This window comes from Cynoglossus semilaevis, chromosome 16, assembly GCF_000523025.1.
Source record: "Cynoglossus semilaevis isolate Cse_v1.0 chromosome 16, Cse_v1.0, whole genome shotgun sequence".
Lineage (NCBI taxonomy): Eukaryota > Metazoa > Chordata > Actinopteri > Pleuronectiformes > Cynoglossidae > Cynoglossus > Cynoglossus semilaevis.
In genome coordinates this window covers 1,732,617-1,755,101 of record NC_024322.1, presented here as the reverse complement: position 1 = coordinate 1,755,101, position 22,485 = coordinate 1,732,617, and the positions used below count along the sequence as shown (strand labels likewise).

The following is a 22,485-nucleotide window of genomic DNA, read 5'->3' as shown; positions in this document are numbered from 1 at the left end:
GAGAACACTGAGCAAATGTTCTACCAACATATACAACCGAATATGAAGTCACTCTACAGTACATGTCACAGCATGAAGACAAAGTTTACTATATAGTCAGGTAAAAATTAAGCGCTTCATAAAAGTTGGATCCAAATAAGAAAATTAACGATAACACAATGGCTCATGTCAGGACCGTCCGGTGTGAGGTCAGTGTTGTGGGATCAAAGAACAGCAGTGTTGTTGATGGTTACACAGTGTGGTTGACCACCTCCAGTCTTACACAAAGTTATGTGAAAGTGCCTGGAGGGTTCTGGTTGGGAACAATAGACTGCAATGATCTCATCCATCACTGCTGCTTGGGAGGAGTTCACCTTTCTTATCTCTGGAGTCAAAACTTTCATCAGCTGCTCGTACTGCTTTAACGCCTTCGTTTTGGACTCCTTCACTTTCAGCAGGCTCTCCTGTTATTCTTAGGTGTGGTTCTCAACTCCCCGCAGGACTGTTCCTTATTAAGCTCTCTTTTGTTTTTCCTCCAAACTTACTTTTACATTCATAGCATCTTGCGTAATACCACTCACAGACCCTCACATTTATGACTCGGTGATTCGTTTACCACATTCCTGAGCAGATATGATTCACCTGACGTGGGACCTGGAGGGATACAAAGAAACAAATGTTCGTCCTATCTGTCAGACATCTTTTAATCCCTTCCTGATTGATTTGTTTGGTCTACCGTTTCCTTCCTGTGGTTTAGAGATAATCGTCAGAAGTGTGACTGCATTGGTCGAATTTTTAAAGGTACTTAAATCCTTGAGAGAGTGCTACATACTACTTCAAAAGAGACAAGACTGGCAAAAATGTTTAGTAAATTGCTAAAACATTACTTAAAGCTAGCCATATTACATTTCACACTAGAAGCTGGACTCAAAATAGCTCAAAGCTAATGCTAGTAAGAAGCCAAAGAATCGCTAATTGCTAATTGTGTCAAAAATTGACAATGCTATTGCTGAAATAAGATAAACCTCAAAGATTAAAAATTAAAACTTTCTTAAAATAACAAAACGCCAGCTCATACATAACTCGTTTAATTTACATTAAATATGATGTAAATGTAGCGAACCTTAGCCAAGATGGCGTCATCTTAAATGTAAACATTTATTCTCAAATTGGTTAAACACTGATTTAATCTAACTATACAGTCGGACATAGGACCTCATTACTACATCGTGTTTTTAACTATTGTATGAGACGGTGTGTGTTCAGATGAAGCTGTGATGAAAATGGTCGACCGATAACATGACGAGCTTCTCCATCTGCAGACATGGTGGCACCTTCTCCCCTCCACTGTCCCCTTCCTTGTCCTTGTAACTGATACCAGCGCCTGCCCCTCTGCCCCCTTTGTGAACCTGTGCTCTGTTATTAACAAAGGTTGCTACAAACATGTATTTTAGCAGGTCTACAGCCGTGACTCTCCCTCTGACATCATGCTACTACATATTATCAGACCCAGATGTGGATGCTTTTGTACGGAGAAGACAGTCTCCCACTGCCACGACTCCCTGTCCAATCATATCAGCTACAAGTGATGACAGCACAGCCCTTCACTCTGTGCATTTCACAAACCCCGTCGAACCTTATCTGCTCATGCGCTGCGGATTAAGGCTGACACATTATGACACGCTGTGGCATGATAAACCATGAATCCATAATCACCTTCTGACAGTTCAACCACATCTGTTCTGGAGTCAGCCATTAAACACAACAGTGGGTTTAGAGCTTCACTTGGTTACAGCTTCCTGTTGAGTCATTCAACATGAAAATAGGCTGAGGTGTAAGCGTTTGGATATTCAGTCTGTGATTATGTAAAAAAAAAAAAAACACTTTCATTTAAATTCAGAGGCAGCTAGAGCTTCACTTGGTTACAGCTTCCTGTTGAGTCATTCAACATGAAAATAGGCTGAGGTGTAAGCGTTTGGATATTCAGTCTGTGATTATGTAAAAAAAAAAAAAAATGACATGTGAAAATGACATTTGATTAGCTCACCATTACCCTTGTTTGGAATTCTGAAACTTTTCTTTTTATTCCCTTTCTTGCCTTTAAATTTGTCTTTACAACATTGTTTTTTATACTTACAATATTTTCTTTTTTTTAACTCAGACATTATTTCAGTATAATAGCAGTACTTTTTACATGTACTCTAGATTATTTAACAGATAGTCAAGAAAACAACAAGTGTCCGTGAGTAAAGGTTACTGTCGTCATCAGCTTTGACATCTGTGTCAGTTTCAGTTTGCATCTAAACAGAGACATTTCTACATATTTCACTGTCATTTCTCCTCTCTTCTCATTCACTGTCACTGTTTTGATCGATGCTATAAAAGTGAAAGATTCTTAACGTTTGTGTCCATCTGTGTCTTCCAGGTTAAACCAAAGGTGATCGAACCGCTGGACTATGAAAATGTGCTGGTGCAGAGAAAGACACAGATCCTCAGTGATGTCCTCAGAGACATGCTGCAGTTCCCTCTGGAGGACTTTGAGGTCAGTTCCACATTTGATGAACTCAGTGGTTTAATTATATCGCTAGGTTTTACAGTTGGGAATATTCTTTTTAGGAACAAAAATATAACACAGGAAGTGGGTCAAGTTCTGCCTTGAGCTCCATCTTCAGCCTGACTAAACTGCATGTAAACAGTGTTGTTAAAAGTATTGTGGGAAAAAAAATCCCCAGATTTAATTAGTGTTAATTTGTCTGTTCACTAAGTCGTTAAGAAGTGTTTTCAGTCATTACACCATTACCATACAAGGTCAGAATATTTATTGTTATCTGACCAACATCATTAGTTCCCTCCCACTTGCGTGTTTTCTTTGTTGGGTTTGTTTGGATATTGCAGCCGTTTCCTTGGACCCAGGCGTGGTCAAAGCTGTGAATACTGGGTGGAGTGGTTCACAGAGGCTTTCCCTCTGTTTACATCCTTACACACTATAGTAAGAGAGGAGTCAGGGGCCGTCTGTTCAATTGGTTCAATCTGTGTGTGAATGTTATTGGCAGCCATTTATGTACAGAACACTCTCCAAGTTTTCCTGATTTCTTTTTTTTTCTTTTTTTGAGCTGGAAATTCCGACGAGTGCGGATGAGTTCTGGAATGTTTTTGAGTCTGAGGGAGCGTTATCCAAACTGCCTGGTTGTTGGATGTTTTATAGTGTCTTTCTCTTATTGTTAATGGTAGAGAAATCGGCCTAATGTATGACTGGATTATCTTCCTGTTAAAGAGTAAAATACCAACCCTGGTGTTTAATAGTTTCATTATTATTACAGATTTTTTTTTAAAAATCTAAAGCAAAACCAATTACTTATAATTAGGGATGTCCGATATAAACATTTTCCAATATTCGATGATCAGATATTAGCAAAAAGCATCAGGGTTGGTGCTGTATTAAAACACTACTGAAAATGAAGTAAAACATTGTTACATGAAGTAAAACATATTTACAAAGTGTGTGTATTAATATTAAACCTACTCCAAAAGACTTAATTACAAGTAAAAGTATTTCATATGGTAACAAATGCCAGCTTTTTTTTTATTTTGCAGTTTTAGACCATGTTTGGTTTGGCTGTACCTTGGACAGCAGATCTCCAGGTCGTCACTAATCACTGTAGTGTACAGCCTCTCATTAGTGGGTACGACAGTGCCAGAGTGGTGGGGAAAAAAAGTTTAAAAAAAAAAAAATTCATAAAAAGTGAGTGGTTCTAAGTTTGGATCTGGCTCTGGAATAAGTCATGCATTGTTAACAGTGTGACGGGCCTGGCAGGTGGCTGCTCAGTGACAGCAGCGGGGCAGCCTTGACTCTGCTCTCCTCTTGTACCACACTCCTCCGGCTCACTGTCGACACAGCCACACCAGCTCTAAACACATTTGCTTCGTTGTCAAAGGGCGGACAGGTGACTGTGACTGCGACACAGAGGCACACAGTGATTGAGTCGCACATCTGCTTCTGCCGCCGTGACTCTTACGCCAGCAAGTGTTGGATCCGTCCTAGAGCTCTTGCTGTTTGCTGCTCTTAGTGAGATGAGGCATAACCAGTGTGTATTCAAACCACAAACCTCAGCGTGTGTAAAGAATCCACTCTTAAACCCAAGCCTAAACAGACAGAAACCATTTCTGTGCTGTTTCACATCAATCTTATTGTTGGCCCTTTGTCACTTTTAAAAATAACTTTCGACTGTTCCATCCTGCTGGCACGGTCAGAGTCACATGCACTCACAGGTTCCTTTTGCATTTATCTCCATCTGTTTTGGATCTAGGAGCTGTTGGCACAAGTTCTTTGCAGGTCTTTGTGAGCCCTGTGTCTAAACTTCAGGAAAATTATGTCCTGGATTAACAGGAGGGGTCCTTATTTCCTCCTCCTCGTGGTTTGGGACAAAGCCTTGGTCTGTGCCCATCCCCTTAAAAAAAATCACAATTTGTTTCTATTTTCAGTCAAAAATAAAAACAAGGCTGCTTTTATTCAATGTAAAAATAATGGTGTTTAGTCTAGAGTGAAAACTGAGATCTATATTCAGAATTATTTAGATATTGATTTGAATTCTAATAATTTTACGGCCATCAACCAACGTTGGAGGACAGTTTTCTGTTATCCCAGCATCAGGGGAGAACTGCAGAGGAACATGTGGGTTTTTGGTTTTTTTTTTAAGAACTTCTGGGACATTTTTTAAGTCAGATCTTTTGGCTAACTTTTAGTCACATTTGACAATTTTACAAACTTAGAACTCTTTCGATTCTGTCACTCCTTGTTTTTACTAACAGTACTTTAGCATTTTGCCTCGATATATTTATCTTTTTCCACATCAATTCTGGCTCCTTTAAGACATAATATTTTTTAATCATTGGTCTGTGCTTTAGTTGAATCCATGGAAGATAAATCCTTGGCGAATCTTTAGCTTTTCAACATCATATAAACACTGGATCTTCATCTGTGCTGTTCTTGCTTCATTAAACCATTAAACGTTGATATTTGGACCCATTTGCTGTTAAACCACAGCCCACTGTGTAAGAGCACTTCTAAGAAGTCTTACTAGGAATTATTTCCTGTGAGAATACCGTGGTTTTCCCCTCTGACTTTTACCCTCAGTGAAGACTTCCTGCTGCACACTTCCTTTGCTCCCTCTCACCTCCATTGATGTTTATTTCTCCTGCTTGGGCTGCAAAGATTAGCATCTCTCCTACAGGAAACCTGGCAGAACAGACGAACGGCAGAGACCTCTGCTTCAGAAGTCAGAGCTAAGAAATAAAACTGACATGTGGTCAATCATTATTAAGACAAGAACAAGGACAATAACAAATAGGTGTGATATCAAGAAAAAAATAATTTGGTCACAAACTTCACGATAAAGACGTTATAATACTGACTGATTATATAAGACATTTCCAGACCTGGAGCCCAAAGAGGCGATAAGAACCCTCTCTAACATGAATATTAAATACAATTTCTTGTTTTTTCTGCTTCTGTGTTTACCAAAGTCCCTTGAGTTTAATTAAGACAAGATCTGAATACATGTTTTAAATCAGATGAGTGATATCACAGTCAACATGAAAATAGTCATTTTTTATTATTATTATTTTAAGTTTTCATGTGATAAACATCACAGAAACTCCAATTCTACCACGTATGAATCCATTGTAGGTATTTAATGCAGATGCCTGTAGGTTCATGTCAAAAACACTTCAACTTAGTACAGTGAACCAGCATGTTGAAAGTGATATAAGCAGCTCTTTCTGTGAAACCCCTACTGGTGGTTTCTTGGAAGTTTTCAACACAGTGTTTTGGAGATGCTGGGCGGCTGATCACTCTCAGAGTTCCTGAACAGTGGCAGGGAGCCAGACTCGGGGTGTGTCCTGCTCCTGGAGCTTTACAGCGAGGACAAGCATCCTGCCTCCCTCACATTCTTCCTTTTTGAACTTTCAGAAAGACACCAGTGCGTTCCCGAGCACGGAATAATATTTAAAAGAACACCCACGGCAACTGTGTCCAGCTGTGACCACAAAGTGCAATAATGTAAAAAAAAAAAAAAAAAAAAAATGCAGAAATGTCTTCCACATTTACTTTGGTTTCTCTTTCACTTTGTTCAACTTTTACTGTGTTTTGTGGTGTGTTTTATTGTCATTTCTCTGTAGTGTTTTTTCTTCACTGTGTAAATCTGGCTTTTGTTTGCAGATTTCAACTTTGAGGAGGCAAGGCAGAACAATTTACCCCACGGTCCCTGACAACGCAGAGAAGGAGGCCCACAGTCTGTTTGTCCAAGAGGTGAGCTGATTTAAAAATTACATTTGGCAGAACTGAATGAACTCACTTGGGTTTCTATTTGAATTCATTCTAACCCCTGGTCCAGGGGGAATCCACCAGTCCGGCTGAAACCAATAGAACAAATCAAAATGTTTTAAACTGTTTATCTTTAAAGAATCAGCGATGAGCGTAAGTATCATCACAGGACAATCACCTGAACAACTCCCAAACCTCTTGTTATTTTGAATCATTGTCTTTTTCAATATTTGATAAATAATTTGTTTTATAGCTCACCACAGATGCTGAATTTCAAATCATTGTGGCGCCCAAGTAATTCCTATCTTTGCACGGTGAAAATACCTGTTCAAATACAGCTGATAACTAACAGCGTCTATCACTGCTGTGTTTCCTGTGGAAACTGTTTCTAAATGACAAATTAAGTTAGACAGTGATTTACAGGAGCTGAGCTGAAATTCCATTTCCTGTAAATTCCATTTTGTACCAAAGAATCACAAGAAGATAAAAGTCCAATTATTTTCTGGATTCCACAGTTTTTATCACAGGTCTGGTTATTATCCGCAGTCAATTATGCCTTGCTGAGTCACGGAATATTGTGACAGTTCATCACAGTCTTTGTTCTTTTTTTAGCCAAATCATTACAGACTGAGATGTTTGGTAACACTTCCTGTCGCTGCTGATAAAGTCGTGAATTATGAGTGTGAGGAGGGAAGAGAATCGTCAAGACAGGAGCAGGCTCTTGATGTTTCACCTTCTGGGTGAAAGGTCGATGTTTCAGGAGCTTTTCTGAAGTCATAAAGATACAGAAAGTTCCGGTCATGTGTGGCGTGACATCAGCAGGACAGCTGTGGAGATACGGCTCAGCGAGGGCCTCCGTGTTCCTGATGGCTCGCCTCGTCAGGTTGCATGTTGTTTTCCTGTCAGAGCCGCCGTGTTTCTGTCGGAAGATACCACCAAGCAGCTCCTGTCACAGACTAACAATGAACAGATGTCTGCTTCCAAGTCAGAGAGATAGAGGTTCACTCCCCAACAGAGCTGTGGTGCTGGAAGCATCTGTTATGGAAACCTTACATACACTACAGAATATACAGTGGTGTTTCTATTACCAGTAAAACTCCTTAAAAACAAAACACTTGATTTTATTTTGTTTAAATACATGTTTCAAATGTCACTGCTCGTGTGGCTGCCTTAATCCATCCATCCACTAGTGGGCACCACTGAATTAATTTCTAGGCTAATGTGAGTTTCTCAGACAGTAATGAACCTGGCTACGACTGGTAGTTCATGATAATGTTAATGATTCTGTTCATTAATAACAACTCGTTATTAATGACCACATCTATGGGCACATGTGAACTACTTTGCGTAACAGCTCCCCCTTACCTTTTCCAGTGGTACTGCTTCATTTTATCTGTTGGAATACGAGCTATACCAGAGGATGCCTTACGACATCGTTGTATTTTTGAATGAATTTGTGAATTTGTCTCCTCAGTGCCTCAAGACCTACAAGTCCGACTGGCATGTGGTCAACTACAAGTATGAGGACTATTCTGGAGACTTCCGACAGCTTCCACAGTAAGTGTGAAGTCATCAGTATAAAAACGCCGAAGTACCAACCACGCTGGTGTCAGCAGAGGGTTCCACCACGGCTATGCTCCAGTGAAGCTAAAATTCGCACTGTTCCTTTAATCACATGCAGTTTGAAATGTGATGAAATGTTGTGACTTAATTACAATGAAAAGGAAACACCGCAGAGAAAGATTTCTCATTTCCTTACAACAAAAGAGTGTTTCCTTTTTTTATGACGCGCTGGATGATTCCCAGCTCCATCCAGAGTGGAAACCACCCTCATTGTCCAGAGATTGTGTCATCAGCTGGACGCTCCGTTTTACTGACAATGATGCTGACAATGACCTTGAAGGTGTTGCAGTCATTTACACTGGGGGGAAGTTTGAACAATACACACTGACAGGGATATTGTTGAAAACTTTGAACAACATTTATCTGAAGTGTGTCTCATCTTTGTGATTTTGTCATTCACTGACCGGCATCAGAGTGTTTCACTAGGTTTCTAATTAGTTTGTTTTTCCACAATCATGATGCATGTGTTTGTGAAATTACAGGACAACATGTCTGTCAAAGGGACATTATGGTACGAATTGAGATTAACATTTTGTCCTCACAGGAAAACAACTATTCAAACAAAAAACCTGAAATTAACATGATTAAATAATGACGAAACAAAAGCCAAGTCAAGGCCAGTGCTGTGGCAGCGGAGAGCAGAGAACACACGACCTTTACGTCAACAAGAAAACGACTTAAAGCTAATAGTTAGGTTGCAGAGCGAACGTATGATGCAACAAGACTAACGACTAGGAATTAACAGCGTGAACCAGTGATTATTATGTGGCTCGTCCACTGCAGCTTCAAACTGACTAATTCTCCACACACATTTGTTTTGTGTCGTGGAACACAATTGTCAGATTAATTACTGTAAGGCAACAATGTCTGTAGAACGGTTTGTCACAACATTGTTGATGGATGAACAGCAACTCAGATGACACTTTAGAAGAATATATTAATTTAAACAAACAATAAGAAATAAGAACACAGTATTACATCTGTGTTTATAGTGCCCCCTGCAGGGTAAAAAAGGCAGTGGTTGGTGTGTTTGTAAACCATAGACCACAAAAATTGTAGCCTTTTTTTCCTTCAGGCTGCACAGTAAAAATGATCAGTCAGGTCAATGTGTGAAGTTTCTCAGTCACAGCCAAAGCAAAGTCAAAAACAGTCAGAAACAGTGCTGACTGCAGATGATTCGCTCCACATGTACTTCATCCTGCAGCGTCACCGATGAATCCAAACTGACATCTGTTGCTTGGTGAGACTCAAAATTACAGAGACCTTCGTCAATCTGTCGCTCTGTCCTGAAAATGTGCCAAAGTTCTCGAGACACTGACTTTAAAGCGGTTGTGATTGAACGTGCTGTGCTGCAGACGCCCGTTGATGTCAACTGACCTTGTTTTTCCAGTAAAGTGTCCAGGCCTGATAAGCTGGCTGTCCATGTGTTTGAAGTGGACGAGGACGTGGACAAAGATGAGGTGAGGAGTTTATGTTCCGCTCTTTTTCTGTTCTGCTCGTCTTTCATAATCTGGAATGTTGAAATGAAGTCAGGTCATCAAAGGTCAGTGTCTTTTCCCTGATCAGAGTTTGGTTTTATTATTGTTCATTTTTACTCTTTAACATTGTGTCTTGGTTTCTTGGAATCTTAGTATCTTTTTGTAACACAGCAGCTGGGAGAATCTAGAGAATCCTTTCCAATAACCTTGTGGATAGTCAAGGTTTTCTTTTTCAGAACTGTTTGTAGTTCACGCAGAATAAAGCGGAAGTTCTTTGTCCTCTCTGCCTCTTTGTTGCTGAAGTCAATCGTCAAGTGTCGAATAAAGACGAGCAGACACTGAACCCACCACATCGCTGCTCCATCCCCACTAGATATCTGCAGTATAACTGCCAGCACCTTTGTTTATTACACTCAAAAATAAAAACAATAGAAGACACAGGATGGAAACATCTTGAAAGGACATTTATTTTACTAATTTTGTAAATCTGTCAAGAGAACAGCCCTGTTGATGCGTTCTCTCACAGATGGGAGGAGTCATTTGGAATGACAGTTCTCCTGGTGAAATAAACCAGAGCAGAGCTGCGCTGTTTGTCCTTCTCCTTTATTGCACACCTAAATGGTTTATTTTTACAGATGCTGATAGCTGATGAACCATTACAGTTGGTCGCAGGGGAAAGGCGTCTTTCTCTCACTCTGTCTTTTCAAATGTGAGATGATCCGCTCCTCATGTTGGAGCGCTGCTGTAAATATTGGACTATTTATTTGGGTTTCCAGCCGCAGTTTGTGTAATTCTCCTCTGCCTGCTTGTTTGGACAGAGTCGGACCTACGCCACGTTTGGCTAGTTGTCATTATAAACTAGCACTAACGGCTTTTGCAGACTGTGTTTGGAGCAGATATGATAGAATGTTATGGCGATTCCTCTCAACATTAAAGCTCCGTGTGGTTCTAAATGCCGTCTGTTGTTCTATCTTTATTTAGGATGACATCTTCTCCACATTAGATTGTGTTCCTTCATGTGTTGTGCTGAGATTCTCACCTGTGTTTGTCCTCCTCCAGGACACGGCCTCCCTGGGATCCCAGAAAGGTGGAATCACCAAACACGGCTGGCTGTACAAAGGGAACATGAACAGTGCCATCAGCGTCACCATGAGGGTGAGGCTCTCAGTCCGTTTGATGATGAACATGGTCGAAATGGTGTAAACAGTTTTAAAGATGTAACATATTTTTGCAGTTATCAGTTACAGCATGTCTGTATTAAACAATTGCAGTACAAGTTTATTTAGACATTATTTACCTCAGTATTTACCTCATGCATAATAATCAAACTCATTTTTTAAAGCAGTAGTAGTTGACATTAAGTGGACAATTTCTGGACTCAGATCTCATATACATTTCTGTTCTTTCAGTCGTTTAAGAGGAGATACTTCCACCTGACTCAGCTCGGAGACGGATCTTATAATTTGAACTTCTACAAAGACGAGAAGATCTCCAAGGAGCCGAAAGGAACCATATTTTTGGACTCCTGTATGGGCGTGGTTCAGGTATGTTTCTGGACAATCCAGACTTCTCTTGCGTAACGGCAGTGATTGTTAAAAGTGCACTGACCCCAGATGACACAACACCTGCTCTGCCAAACGGGATATCCCCCAACGGCGCCATGTGAGCGCAGGGCGGAGCCTCGTCATGTCCCCTGTGGCAAATAAAGTGATCTTTACAAGAGTCTAACTAACAGATGAACTTCCTCCTCACAGTCAGTGTCTATAAATGAATTTCCCAACACAAAGGCCTTAAAGGAAGACACGTCAAATCAAATCACTCTTGACTGTGATGGACCGCCGTGAGCCCGTGTCTTGTTCATTTCCCTGAAACCTGAGCTCGTTGCTCTTTTCCTCAAGGTCACATTTTACCGCTGAGTCTCATCAGGTGAAACGAGGGGAACGATAGGTCTCCGCTTCCAGGCACTTTGTGTCGGCCTCACAATCGATGCCACATGTTTGCATCTGACTGAAGGCTGAGCCTCACTGGGATCATCATCATCATCCTCGTCATCGTCATCTATCATGTGATGTCAGTAGATGGGAAATGGCTGATTTCCCTGATGAGGCACACAGCTGCTATTGATCAGCAGTCAGGGAGGCTGAGAGAGATTGACATGAGATCTTTCATCATTGTTATTGTTTACTATCGTCTTGGTGTCTCTTTGGATTATGGACGCCCTCCGTTAGTCCCTTAATAAAAAGCTAATTCACAGTATTTCTTTAAAATAAAATGGACATATAATCACAGTTCAAAGTTGTTGTTTTTTTTGATAGCACTAAAGTAATTTATGATTTTTTTTAATTTGTCTGTAAATGCAATTTTAGTATATTTATACGTAAATAAATTGTATTGTATTATTCAGCAAATATATGTCGCTACTTTGATGAAGCTGTCTGGACACATGATGCTAACAATTAACACAGAGGAGAAACAAAACCGTCCAGTTTGCCAGTGATGCCTTTATTGTCAGAGGAACAAGTCGGCTTTCAACAGTCTGTTCATAGTTGTGTCAACGTAATGAGTTATGCTTCGCACTTTGAACTAGTGTTGCCTTGCATTTAAAAGCTAATTGGCTAATTAGCAGATGTCTTGGCTAACTGAAGACTTTCGAGACGGTGACAGTTTAATGATAGGGAGAGAGTCTGTTGGTCTGAGAGTTTGACGGTGACACGGGGTCTTTATGTTTCTGACTGAGGTGTTGGGTTTTAACAAGCTACTGCTACGAGTCACGTTACCACATGGCCAAAGCTATAATGTACAACATGAAGTTTTATGATTGCGTGCGTGTGTTCGTGTGTGTGTATAAGGTGTGGTCTAAACCCGCTAAGCTGCAGATGTTTAACTCTGCAGCTGTGATGACATGTGCGATGACATCACACTAGGCCTCAAACCAGTGGTGTTTACTTTTAAACAGAAATCAACATCATTATACAGTAATGGATCTAACGAAGGCCTAAAAAAATGAAATACAAATATCTGAACTATTTACCCACCATGTAATATATTACTGTACTGTACTCAGTTCCCTGAGGACTGGTCCACTGTGTAGTCCTAACTAACTAGACTCTGCTCTAATGGGTGATTAAGGCTGTTTTATTTCTGTCCTGAAGACCTCTCTCCATATTTCCTCCCCCAGCCTGTAGATAACCTCCCTCCCCCGTTACTCCCACTCTGCTGTGTCTCCTCAGAGATAACAACTGCAAAACAGTTCAGTCCCTGATGACTAGAATGAGTCGACAGTCGTGTTACTTTAAAAAGGATAAACTCTCCTTTATTATTAATCAAACTAATAAGTCAAGAGTTGAAGCAGCAGCTGAATCAGCGCTCACATATTCTGGAACAGTTCAGTTGAAGTCTGGCTGGGAAAGTAACTCCAGTCTTCCTGGCAGATCGAAGGTCGGGGGTTCATCTGTGCAGGTCCTGGTGATTTTCTGGTAACTTCAGCTTCGTCTCCCTCCGTGAAGTCTTTGTCTTTGTTCCAGTGAAGCTGAAAGGCTTTGTTTCACAGATGGAAATATTCTGCTCAGCCTTGGCTGCCTTTGTCCTTCAGCCTTTAGTGGCAGCCAAATTAAGCCTGATGTAACGGATCCTCTAGATTTGTCAGTAAAGTTGTCAGCGTTAGGCCAGTGAACGTGTCAGCGTTAAGAGGTTCAAGCTGAAAAAAAAAACTGTTAAAAAAAGCTCATGGATATGTGGAGACTAAAAGAGAAGAACGTCATCATTTAAATAATGAATCTTTAACAAAACCTTGACTGTTTTTCCCTGTGTACACGACTTAGACAGGAAGACTAAACATTCTTTTTGTTCTGTGATTTCTTTGAAATTGTTAAGAAAATCAGAGTGTTTTTTTTTTTTTAGCTCAGCATTTCCCTGTCACTGATGATCCTATTGTTCTGGGTTGTTTTCTGCAGAACAACAAGGTTCGAAGGTTTGCGTTCGAGCTGAAGATGCAGGACAAGAGCACGTACCTGCTGGCTGCAGACAGCGAGCTGGAGATGGAGGACTGGATCAACACCCTCAACAAGATCTTACACAGCAGCTTTGAGATCGCCATGCAGGAGAAGAGGAACGGCGACGTTCACGATGGTCCGTCTGATCTCCTGTCTCCACGTATTACTTAAAAAAACCTATGGCACAAAAACAATACACACTCCTTTTTAGACATTTATTGACATCATCTCCTGTTTCTTTTACTTCTTTCATCCTCTGGACGTGAAGTCTCCGGTTTTTTCGATACCGGACCACCCACAGGTTGAATACTCACCTCGTGTCTGTATGCCTCTGTAAAAAGAGCACCACTAATCTCCCTGACTCCCACTTTTATTAATCACACTCTGAATAAGGAAACAAAAACCTCTGCTGCAGCAGATCTGGGAGATTTCTCCTTTTTCGCTACCGAGCGCTGCAGCATCTCACTCTCAGTCCTGACAGATTCCTGCAAAGTAGAATTGGTGTTTACAGAACTTTTCACATGTCAGTATGTGATTAGACAGGTTTTACAGCGCGCCGCGGTTGACTTTGTGATCCGCTGGTTCCAGTTCACTAACTCCCTGCGTTTTTCCCACAGACGATGATCTTGGAAAGTCAGACAGTTCCTCTGGCAGCATGGACAGCTTTCAGGTAGGTCTCTCTCTCACACGATCCTATGTGCAAATAAATCTGTTGGAATGACGTCCTCTCAGCTACAAATGTGTGGCTCATGACTGTGTTTAAGACTCACTGGTTGCACACCTAATTTTCCCCAACCATGCATTTGTTTTTGCAGATTTAATCTTGAAAAAAAACACAGACCTGTTATTTTGTGATTAGGTAAAATCTAAATTGTGGTTAATTTCACAGTGTGTTGGTTGGTTCCCATCCAAAGAAACCAACCCAATAAATTAAACATCTGGGAAAGCAATTCCATCATCATCTGATGTTTCAAGTTAAAATAAATAAATGTACTTTGGTTTAACTTTAACTTAAACTAAACTAAAAATAGAATAATGGAAACATACCTTGTTCCATGGACCAGTAGCGCTGCACTGATTGGAGGATCATTAAGGATCAGTATATTTATTATTGTATTTTTATAAGAAAATTTTTTTTTAAACTTTATTGTTCTGCTATTGGAGTCTAAAATATTTTGGAAAAGACCTGGATTGTGTTTAAATTACATTAATTATGATTCATTATAATTATTCTTTCACTGTGGTCTGCTGTGGCTCAGGACCAGTTATATTTTTTCAGGTCAAAAACTAAGTTTACTGATTTTAAAGTCACTTTTTTCAGAAGGTCTTTAGAAGAGTGCTCCTGTCTTTGTGGACCTCAGATAGGTTAAAAAAAATGTTTTGTTTTTTTTTATTTCTACGATTCCTTCTTCTTTTCTAAATTGAGTTATTTTACTGTTGTAGAAAAAAACGCTCTAAGTAGCACTGAGTGGTACAGTACAGTGAAGCCATATGTGGACTGGACGTGGAGGTTACTGTTTGCTGGAAAACAGTTTGACAGGTTACAGTGTGCAGAGCTGAGTGCTGGTACCACCTGACTCTCCCCACTGAGCCAATAAAACATCAAGCTTTCTTTCCAGATGGGGCAAAAGAAAAGAAAATACCCTAATAACAAAAACATCTGAGGGAAAAATGTCTCACACGGAGCTGTCTCACAGTGTTCAGATGGTTTTGTGTTTATACTGATTTAGGAACTCAAATGTCTTCTCCACAGAGCACCAGAGACATCGAGTCCAGGATGAGGAGTGAGACCAGACTGAAGCTGTTCACCCTGGACCCTGACACACAGGTAACTTCAAACAGGACATTCCCACACTTCACCCAACCTCAGATTTATTAACTTGGATTTTCTTGTCTTGTGCTGTAGAAACTCGATTTCTCAGGGATTGAACCGGACGTGAAGCAGTTTGAGGAGAAGTTTGGCAAAAGAGTCCTGGTGAACTGCAACGACCTCTCCTTCAATCTGCAAAGCTGCGTGGCCGAGAACGAAGAAGGACCTACGACCAACGTAAGGCCTGCGATTTCTCTGAGCAACAAAAGGCTGGAGAGGCAGAAACAACATCATTAGCTGATAGAACCGTGCCAGAGGAAGTGGTGATTTGAGATGTTGGAGGAAGATCAGTGGAGGGGAGTTTGATGTCCTGCTGCTCCCCGCAGCTGAAACTCTTTGTTGAAGAATGAGCAGGCTGCGTCTTCAAGGGGATGCTGACATCACACACACACACACTGAGAAGTGTTTTCACTCAGCCTCTACACGAAAAAAAATATTGCAAAAGTTAGTGCAGAAGACAGAAACACCATTCCAACTTTTCATCTGTGATTCTGACTTCTAAAAGTAATTCAAGAGGGTTTTTTTTCTTTTTTTCTAATTGTATTTGGTCATTTTCACCTCTTTTTCACAGATTAAACGTAACCTAATATTTCATTCTTAATTTACAAATAACTGGGTGTAAATATTTCACAGTTTAACACGTCAAAGGTCCAACATTTGTTTTCATTTCTTCAGAGGCAGCAGTTTATCTTCTGAAAAATGTCCAAATCCAAAATGTCTCAGAACTAACTGGTTAGCCCTCGGCCAATTGGCCGCCAAAGATTGAACTTAGGAGGATTCCTTGTTGGAATCCCAGCTTTGGTAGTTTAAGTGAAATGAGTGAGCACCAAAAACCTGCTTTAAGAGATTTAGATTTAGACTTCGATATAAAAACCTGCCATAACACAAAGTGCTATATATGTCCCTCTCCTCTAGGTGGAGCCCTTCTACGTCACTCTCTCACTTTTTGATATCCAGAATGGGCGGAAGATCGCCTCTGACTTTCATGTGGACTTAAATCATCCTTCTGTGAGGGGCATGGTGCCTAACAACATCAGCCAGTACATAAACGGAGGAGAAGACGCTCACGCTGAGGCCCAGCGGTCGGTCCATGGGGTCCCAGAAGCTGCCATGCACTACCCTCGACAGGTCAGCCATCTCAAATAGAAGGGAGTGAAAACACGCTGTACTAAAGTGATGCATGTGTTTTGACGTGTCCCCTCTGTCCACAGGGAGTCTTCTCAGTAACATGTCCTCACCCTGACATCTTCCTGGTGGCTCGTATAGAGAAGGTGCTCCAGGGTGGAATCAACCACTGCGCCGAGCCGTACATGAAGAGCTCGGACTCCACTAAGGTACTGCACTGACCCCACACTGGATTCCACCTTGGACCTGCGGAGTTTCCCCCACACTCAGCAGATTCCATCAGAATACTTGACATTACACACACACATCATCATCATCATCATCATCTCTGTTTCTGAGTGCTGCTCTGCTGCACAGACACTCAACACAAGCATTGACTTTGGCTGCACTTCTGTGGTGCTGCACCCAGAACAGCAGTAATGGGACTCAGACAAAGAGGAATGTGGAGTGGGTGCATGTATGTGGTGCTGGTCCGTGCTTGTGTGTTTTTACATGCGTGTTGGTTAAAGGATTTCATTTAAATTTTGCATTGGTACAAATGTTTTGGTGTTTGGTGTGTAATTCCTGGGCTTGACAATTACATCTAATGTTTCCTTTTCCACCAGGTGGCGCAGAAGGTCCTGAAAAATGCCAAGCTGGCATGTAGCAGGCTGGGGCAGTACAGGATGCCTTTTGCCTGGGCAGCAAGGTACTTTACTAACAGAGACATTAATTCATCTGTATGAATCCCTTGGGATTAAAGAAAAATTAAAGGAACCTTTCAGCATAGTTAACACAGGCAGCTGTACAGAAAGAGTGGAGCGTCACTGTTTAGCACTATTTCCACATTTTAGTGGACTTTCTTTTATTTGCTGTCACTCACACTTTTATCCAAATGAGTTCAGCTTCCAGAGAGACATGAACCTACACCGAGCCTCCTGGAGGTTGTTTTTCAGTGTAGTAATACTAAGAGTTTTGTAACGTTTGCTTTTATTATCTTCATGGAAAAGATGAAACATATTCAATTGCATTTGTAGACAACTATTTTTTCTGGTTAACTCATCATCTTTCTCAGGACCTGTGTAACTTCTGAAACTGTGTGTGTGTGTGTGTTCGTGTGCTGAGAGTCCAATTCTTGCTGACTCATCTTTTCCGTCGCTTCTTCCTAGGCCTTTGTTCAAAGACGCTTCAGGGACACTTGACAAAAGTGCTAGATTTTCAGCTCTCTACAGACAGGACAGCAACAAACTGTCCAACGACGACATGCTGAAGCTGCTGGCTGACTTCAGAAAGTGAGTCATGTTTCTGCCAGTCCTCACACTCCATTAAAACTAGTCCTAAGTTCATCTGCAGGAGTCCTACCAATGCACATGGAGAAATGTGCCTACAGTATAGGCCGTACTTAGGAAAAAGCCTGTCAGATTTAAAAATAAAATGTTTAGTTCACATCTGTGAATGTGGTCATATATCGTCTGATCATGCCTGGGCCGTCTGCCTGTTTCTTATTCAGACTTTAGTAGATGATCACAGTGACTTAACCCCGGTTTATTTTCCTGCCTTCAGGCCAGAGAAAATGGCAAAGCTGCCTGTAATCCTAGGAAACCTTGATGTTACCATTGACAGCGTTGCTCCCGACTTGACAAGTAAGCTCCGTGAACTCGCTCCGTGCAGCCAGCGTGAGAGATAAAACCACTTGTGTTGAGACCGGCTCCTGTGAATCTGATCTCCCTCTCGCTCCTGTGTGCAGATTGTGTTACCTCATCCTACATTCCTGTGAAGCAGTTCGACATCAGTGAGCGAACCAACATCTTCTTCGAAGTGGAGGAGTTTGTGCCGTGCATTGCCAAGTGTTCCCAGCCTTTCACCATCTACAACAACCACCTCTACGTCTACCCTAAGCACTTGAAATATGACGGACAAAAGTCATTCGCAAAGGTACCGCAGGTCCATGCCATGTCACATGTCACATTCATGTCTGTCCATCCATGAATGTGAATGTTCCACATAAAAAGAGCACCCCCTGCTGCCAGTTAATTGGCATGGCCTTAATGAAGTGTAATACTTCATGATGACTTCTGGTCCTCAATGTGCTTAGGCACAAATCCACTGTAGCCCAGAGAAGCTAGGAGACCTTAACTGATAACGGCATTAATTACTGAATTACTACTTTTTAGTTATAATCAGCTCCCACATTATACTATCGTTAGTCTTAGTTTGTGGATTCTGACAGGTCCAACAGTGGTTGGTTTTACAAATTGGATTTTGTTTCACCTACTTAGGAACATCTACAGTAGTTGTTGTGAAGTTGGATCCACTAGATCAGCAACAAAATGTCATGTCAGAGGCATGTTAGTCACCCTGAGTTTACTGAATGGTTCATACAAAGCAACCACAACCTCAAACCTCAGCAGAAGCTTGTCATTTTTCTGTTGCCTAATATTGGAAAGCCTGTGGAACTCTTAGTTTTATTTTCTCCTTGAAGCCAGATACTAATACTAATCTCCACCATATCTATGTGTAATAATGAGTCACTCTCATGGTTTGCATTGACTGCTCAGTAATCCATCAGTGGTCTTGCCACATCGCTTGTTGATGCCTCAGTGTAGTAATACTGAGGATGATGATCATGTATCGTACAGATTCACTCCTCTACTTTATACCTTCATTCATTGTTTCAGAGCTGCCGCTAGTTTTTTGATTTGCTCTTAAAACACTTGTTTTGCTTTTTTTTGGTTTTTTAATTGAACATATTTTTCTGCACCATGATTTTGGTCCTTTTTAATCTTATTATTGGCTTGGGCAAAAGTGGATAAAAAAAAAACAATAACTGTGTTTTCTACAGCTGAGCTGTTGCATTCTTGTATATATATATGGAATATTTTATTTATTTATTTATTTTTCAGAAGATTTGACAGGTTTCCTGTTGTGTGTCTGTGTCTTTAGGCTAGAAACATAGCTGTCTGCATTGAGTTCAAGGACTCGGACGAAGAGGAGGCTGCTTCGTTAAAGGTAGACTGGAATGTGTCCTGGAAATCCTTTAAAAAATCCCTAAAGGATAACCCCACTCCTGACAGGACTTTAATGGACTATTTTTGTTCTGCAGTGCATCTACGGTCGACCTGGAGGACCATTGTTTACCAAGAACGCCTTTGCTGCAGTTCTGCATCACCAGCAGAACCCTGAGTTTTATGACGAGGTGAAGTTTCCTGCGAGCACTTAAGGCCGTATTATGTGTGTGGTGTCGTTACATTCTTGCACTGATTGTGTTTTTGTCACTTGTTATTTATTAGTTCAAGATTGAGCTGCCGACTCAGCTGCATGAGAAACACCACCTGCTCTTCACCTTCTACCACGTCAGCTGTGAAAACAACAGCAAGGCCAGCACCAAGAAGAGAGAGCTTGTGGAAACACAAGGTGAGACGCTGCAACGCCCACACAATTTAAACTGGCATCCAATCCAGTGTCTGTAAAGACTTCCTCCTGTAGTTTTCTCAGTGTTTTTTAAATTACTGGCAGTGGAAATGGTATCAGAGTGTCAGCTGACCGTCCTCTTCTCTGTTTCTCCTCTCAGTGGGTTACGCCTGGCTGCCATTGCTGAAAGATGGCCGGGTGATCATGAACGAGAATCAGGTTCCTGTGGCTGCTAACCTACCTGCAGGATATCTAAGCTGTCAGGAAGGAGCTGCAAAGGTACAGTGGATCCTGACTAAATGGTTATTACTTGTTTGTTTGTTGTAATGGATCCTAGTTTAGAGTGCAGTTATTAGCAATAAAAAGTAGAGCAAAATTCAACATCTTACAATCATGCTGTCTACTCTCATGAAGCAGCCTAACAGGTAGAATTTGTTTTTTAAAAGAAATTCATCAACGAGTTTACCTTTCGTCATGCTCAAAATATCATTCCAGCTATAATGCAACATGAGCCACGGTTTAGCCAGACACCACTAAAATAATATATTATATATAACTTTTTATTTTTGCTTCATCTTCCTGCAGCATTCAGGTCCTGAAGTCAAATGGGTGGATGGAGGCAAACCTTTGTTCAAGGTGTCCACTCACCTAGTCTCCACTGTTTACACTCAGGTTAGTTACATTTATTGTCTGTTCTGTTGTTTAGACCTTAAATCATGTTCAAACAAACCTTCAAGGTGTAAATTCCCTGTCTTTATTTCAGGATCAACATTTGCACAATTTCTTTGATCACTGTCAGAACATCACATCTGGATCACAGGTGTCAGGAGGACAGCTGGTCAAATACCTGAAGGTAAAGAAGTGACTCGAAGACTAAAAGTAAATCTTCATCACTCTGACTATAAATCAATGTCACACATATACTGGACAATATCGTGATCGTAGTTAGACTCATGGAGTGACTCTTAATTATAGTGTAGCAGTTAGCGGTACAGGCGGCAGATCTTGTATTAACTCCAGAATTTCCCCAGTGAAGGAACGATAAAGTTCATAAAATAAAATAAAAAATAATTAAAAATACAACACTGTTCATTTTTAATCCTTTACAAAAGTAGAATTTTTGACTATTAAATAATAAAAAGAGGAAAGCTCTGTGTTATTATTCTTTCATAACCACAGAAGTCTTTCTGAGGTGACATTTAGCAGCATATTAATTAGCCCGGTTCTTTTTAATTATTTGGCACCAGCCTCTCAGTTGTTACTTTTTCAACTTTTACCCTAATTACAGTCCATGGGAATTTTAGTTCTGTGTCCCCATGGTGGACACTGACATGGAAAGTGAAGCCTGGTCCAGTGCATCCTCTGGGTTTTAGTGTAAACACAGCAGTGAACATGAACAATAGCCTGAGGTCAAGCAGCAGGTCAGCAGCACTGACTGGAATCTCTCCAAATGACTTTGGCAGGGCCTGCGTTGGTTTCCTGCACCAGTACCAACACTCACACCGCCGTGTCCCAAGGACACAATCAGACAGTGATGGTGATTAGCACAATGTCCTGTTATTGTGGCTATCAGATCAGTTCATCATGTTTCCATGTGTGGGAGACAGCATTACAATATAACATTTTTTACTATTTGAATTTAAGTCCAGTCCTCTCAGTGTTAATGAAGGAAGTTTAAACGTTTTTTTTTTTTTTTTATGAGCAACAAGCTGAGTTTGTCTTCATTTCTTCAGAGTCTGCATGCCATGGAGAGTCATGTGATGATCAAGTTCCTGCCCACCATTCTGAATCAGCTGTTCAGAGTGCTGACCAGTGCCACCCAGGAGGATGTAGCAGTCAACGTCACCAGGCAAGTCTCTCTGAAATAACCTTCCACAAATTCCATTTTTCTGGTTTACAGCAACTGGCATGAAACTAAAACAGTACTTGTTAAACAGTGTTTGTCTATAACATGTTTTAGAAATGAAAATACAAAGGTGATTGATGAGCCAAATGTTAGTCTAAAAATATTGTATATAAAAAGATTGAAAAATGGGCCTGTCCACGTGATTGTCTTCAGTTAATCCAACCTCTTAATACAGTCCACAACGTGCAGGTTAGGAATAAATGCTACTGTGAAAATGATTTCAAAGTCCATCCAAGCAAAGCTGTGTTGTTGTTTTTTTTCCAGAGTCATGATTCACGTTGTTGCCCAGTGCCATGAGGAGGGGTTGGAACATTACCTGAGATCGTATGTGAAGGTAGAACATGATCCCTACTCTCTGTTATCTTATAAACTGGTAAATATCCATGTCTCTGAGTGGTTTTGTCCTTCAGTTTGTATTCAAGACAGAGCCGTACACGTCCAGCCCTAGGACGGTGCACGAGGAGTTGGCCAAAGCTATGACTGCCATCCTTAAACCTTCCACTGACTTCCTCACCAGTAACAAGCTGCTGAAGGTGTCATATTTTGACTCTGTTCTGTTCAAGGTGTAATTATAACTGACATGTGTGTTATCCTAATGCTCTTTGATTGATGTTTGTCTGCCCTGCAGTACTCCTGGTATTTCTTTGAAGCCCTTGTCAAGTCCATGGCTCAGTACCTGATTGAGAGCTGTAAAGTGAAGGTAGGTCTGTCGGAACATGCGCCCCTGACTCGGGGATGTCTGCCTGCCTTGTCTTTATTACAGCTTCACGTTCCCTCGCTGCAGTTTACAACATGCCAAG

At 41.0% G+C, this 22,485-nt stretch overlaps 1 protein-coding gene across 5 annotated transcripts in view; it reads left to right on the top strand.

Annotated features, from left to right (window-relative positions):
• The window catches only part of zmp:0000001200 (dedicator of cytokinesis protein 9), a 70,038-nt gene that overhangs the window by 31,537 nt on the left and 16,016 nt on the right, over positions 1-22,485 (top strand). For all 5 annotated transcript variants that reach the window (XM_025063748.1, XM_025063750.1, XM_025063749.1 and 2 more), the window contains exons 2-27: positions 2,405-2,521; positions 6,197-6,286; positions 7,776-7,858; positions 9,315-9,384; positions 10,462-10,557; positions 10,812-10,946; positions 13,356-13,530; positions 14,012-14,064; positions 15,148-15,222; positions 15,301-15,441; positions 16,180-16,392; positions 16,476-16,598; positions 16,995-17,077; positions 17,538-17,660; positions 17,932-18,011; positions 18,116-18,303; positions 19,312-19,377; positions 19,472-19,564; positions 19,659-19,782; positions 19,940-20,058; positions 20,365-20,451; positions 20,543-20,632; positions 21,513-21,628; positions 21,950-22,019; positions 22,096-22,218; positions 22,314-22,385. In XM_025063748.1, the coding sequence (XP_024919516.1) occupies positions 2,405-2,521; positions 6,197-6,286; positions 7,776-7,858; positions 9,315-9,384; positions 10,462-10,557; positions 10,812-10,946; positions 13,356-13,530; positions 14,012-14,064; positions 15,148-15,222; positions 15,301-15,441; positions 16,180-16,392; positions 16,476-16,598; positions 16,995-17,077; positions 17,538-17,660; positions 17,932-18,011; positions 18,116-18,303; positions 19,312-19,377; positions 19,472-19,564; positions 19,659-19,782; positions 19,940-20,058; positions 20,365-20,451; positions 20,543-20,632; positions 21,513-21,628; positions 21,950-22,019; positions 22,096-22,218; positions 22,314-22,385 (2,805 nt within the window). The remainder of the gene's footprint in view (positions 1-2,404; positions 2,522-6,196; positions 6,287-7,775; positions 7,859-9,314; positions 9,385-10,461; positions 10,558-10,811; positions 10,947-13,355; positions 13,531-14,011; positions 14,065-15,147; positions 15,223-15,300; positions 15,442-16,179; positions 16,393-16,475; positions 16,599-16,994; positions 17,078-17,537; positions 17,661-17,931; positions 18,012-18,115; positions 18,304-19,311; positions 19,378-19,471; positions 19,565-19,658; positions 19,783-19,939; positions 20,059-20,364; positions 20,452-20,542; positions 20,633-21,512; positions 21,629-21,949; positions 22,020-22,095; positions 22,219-22,313; positions 22,386-22,485) is intronic.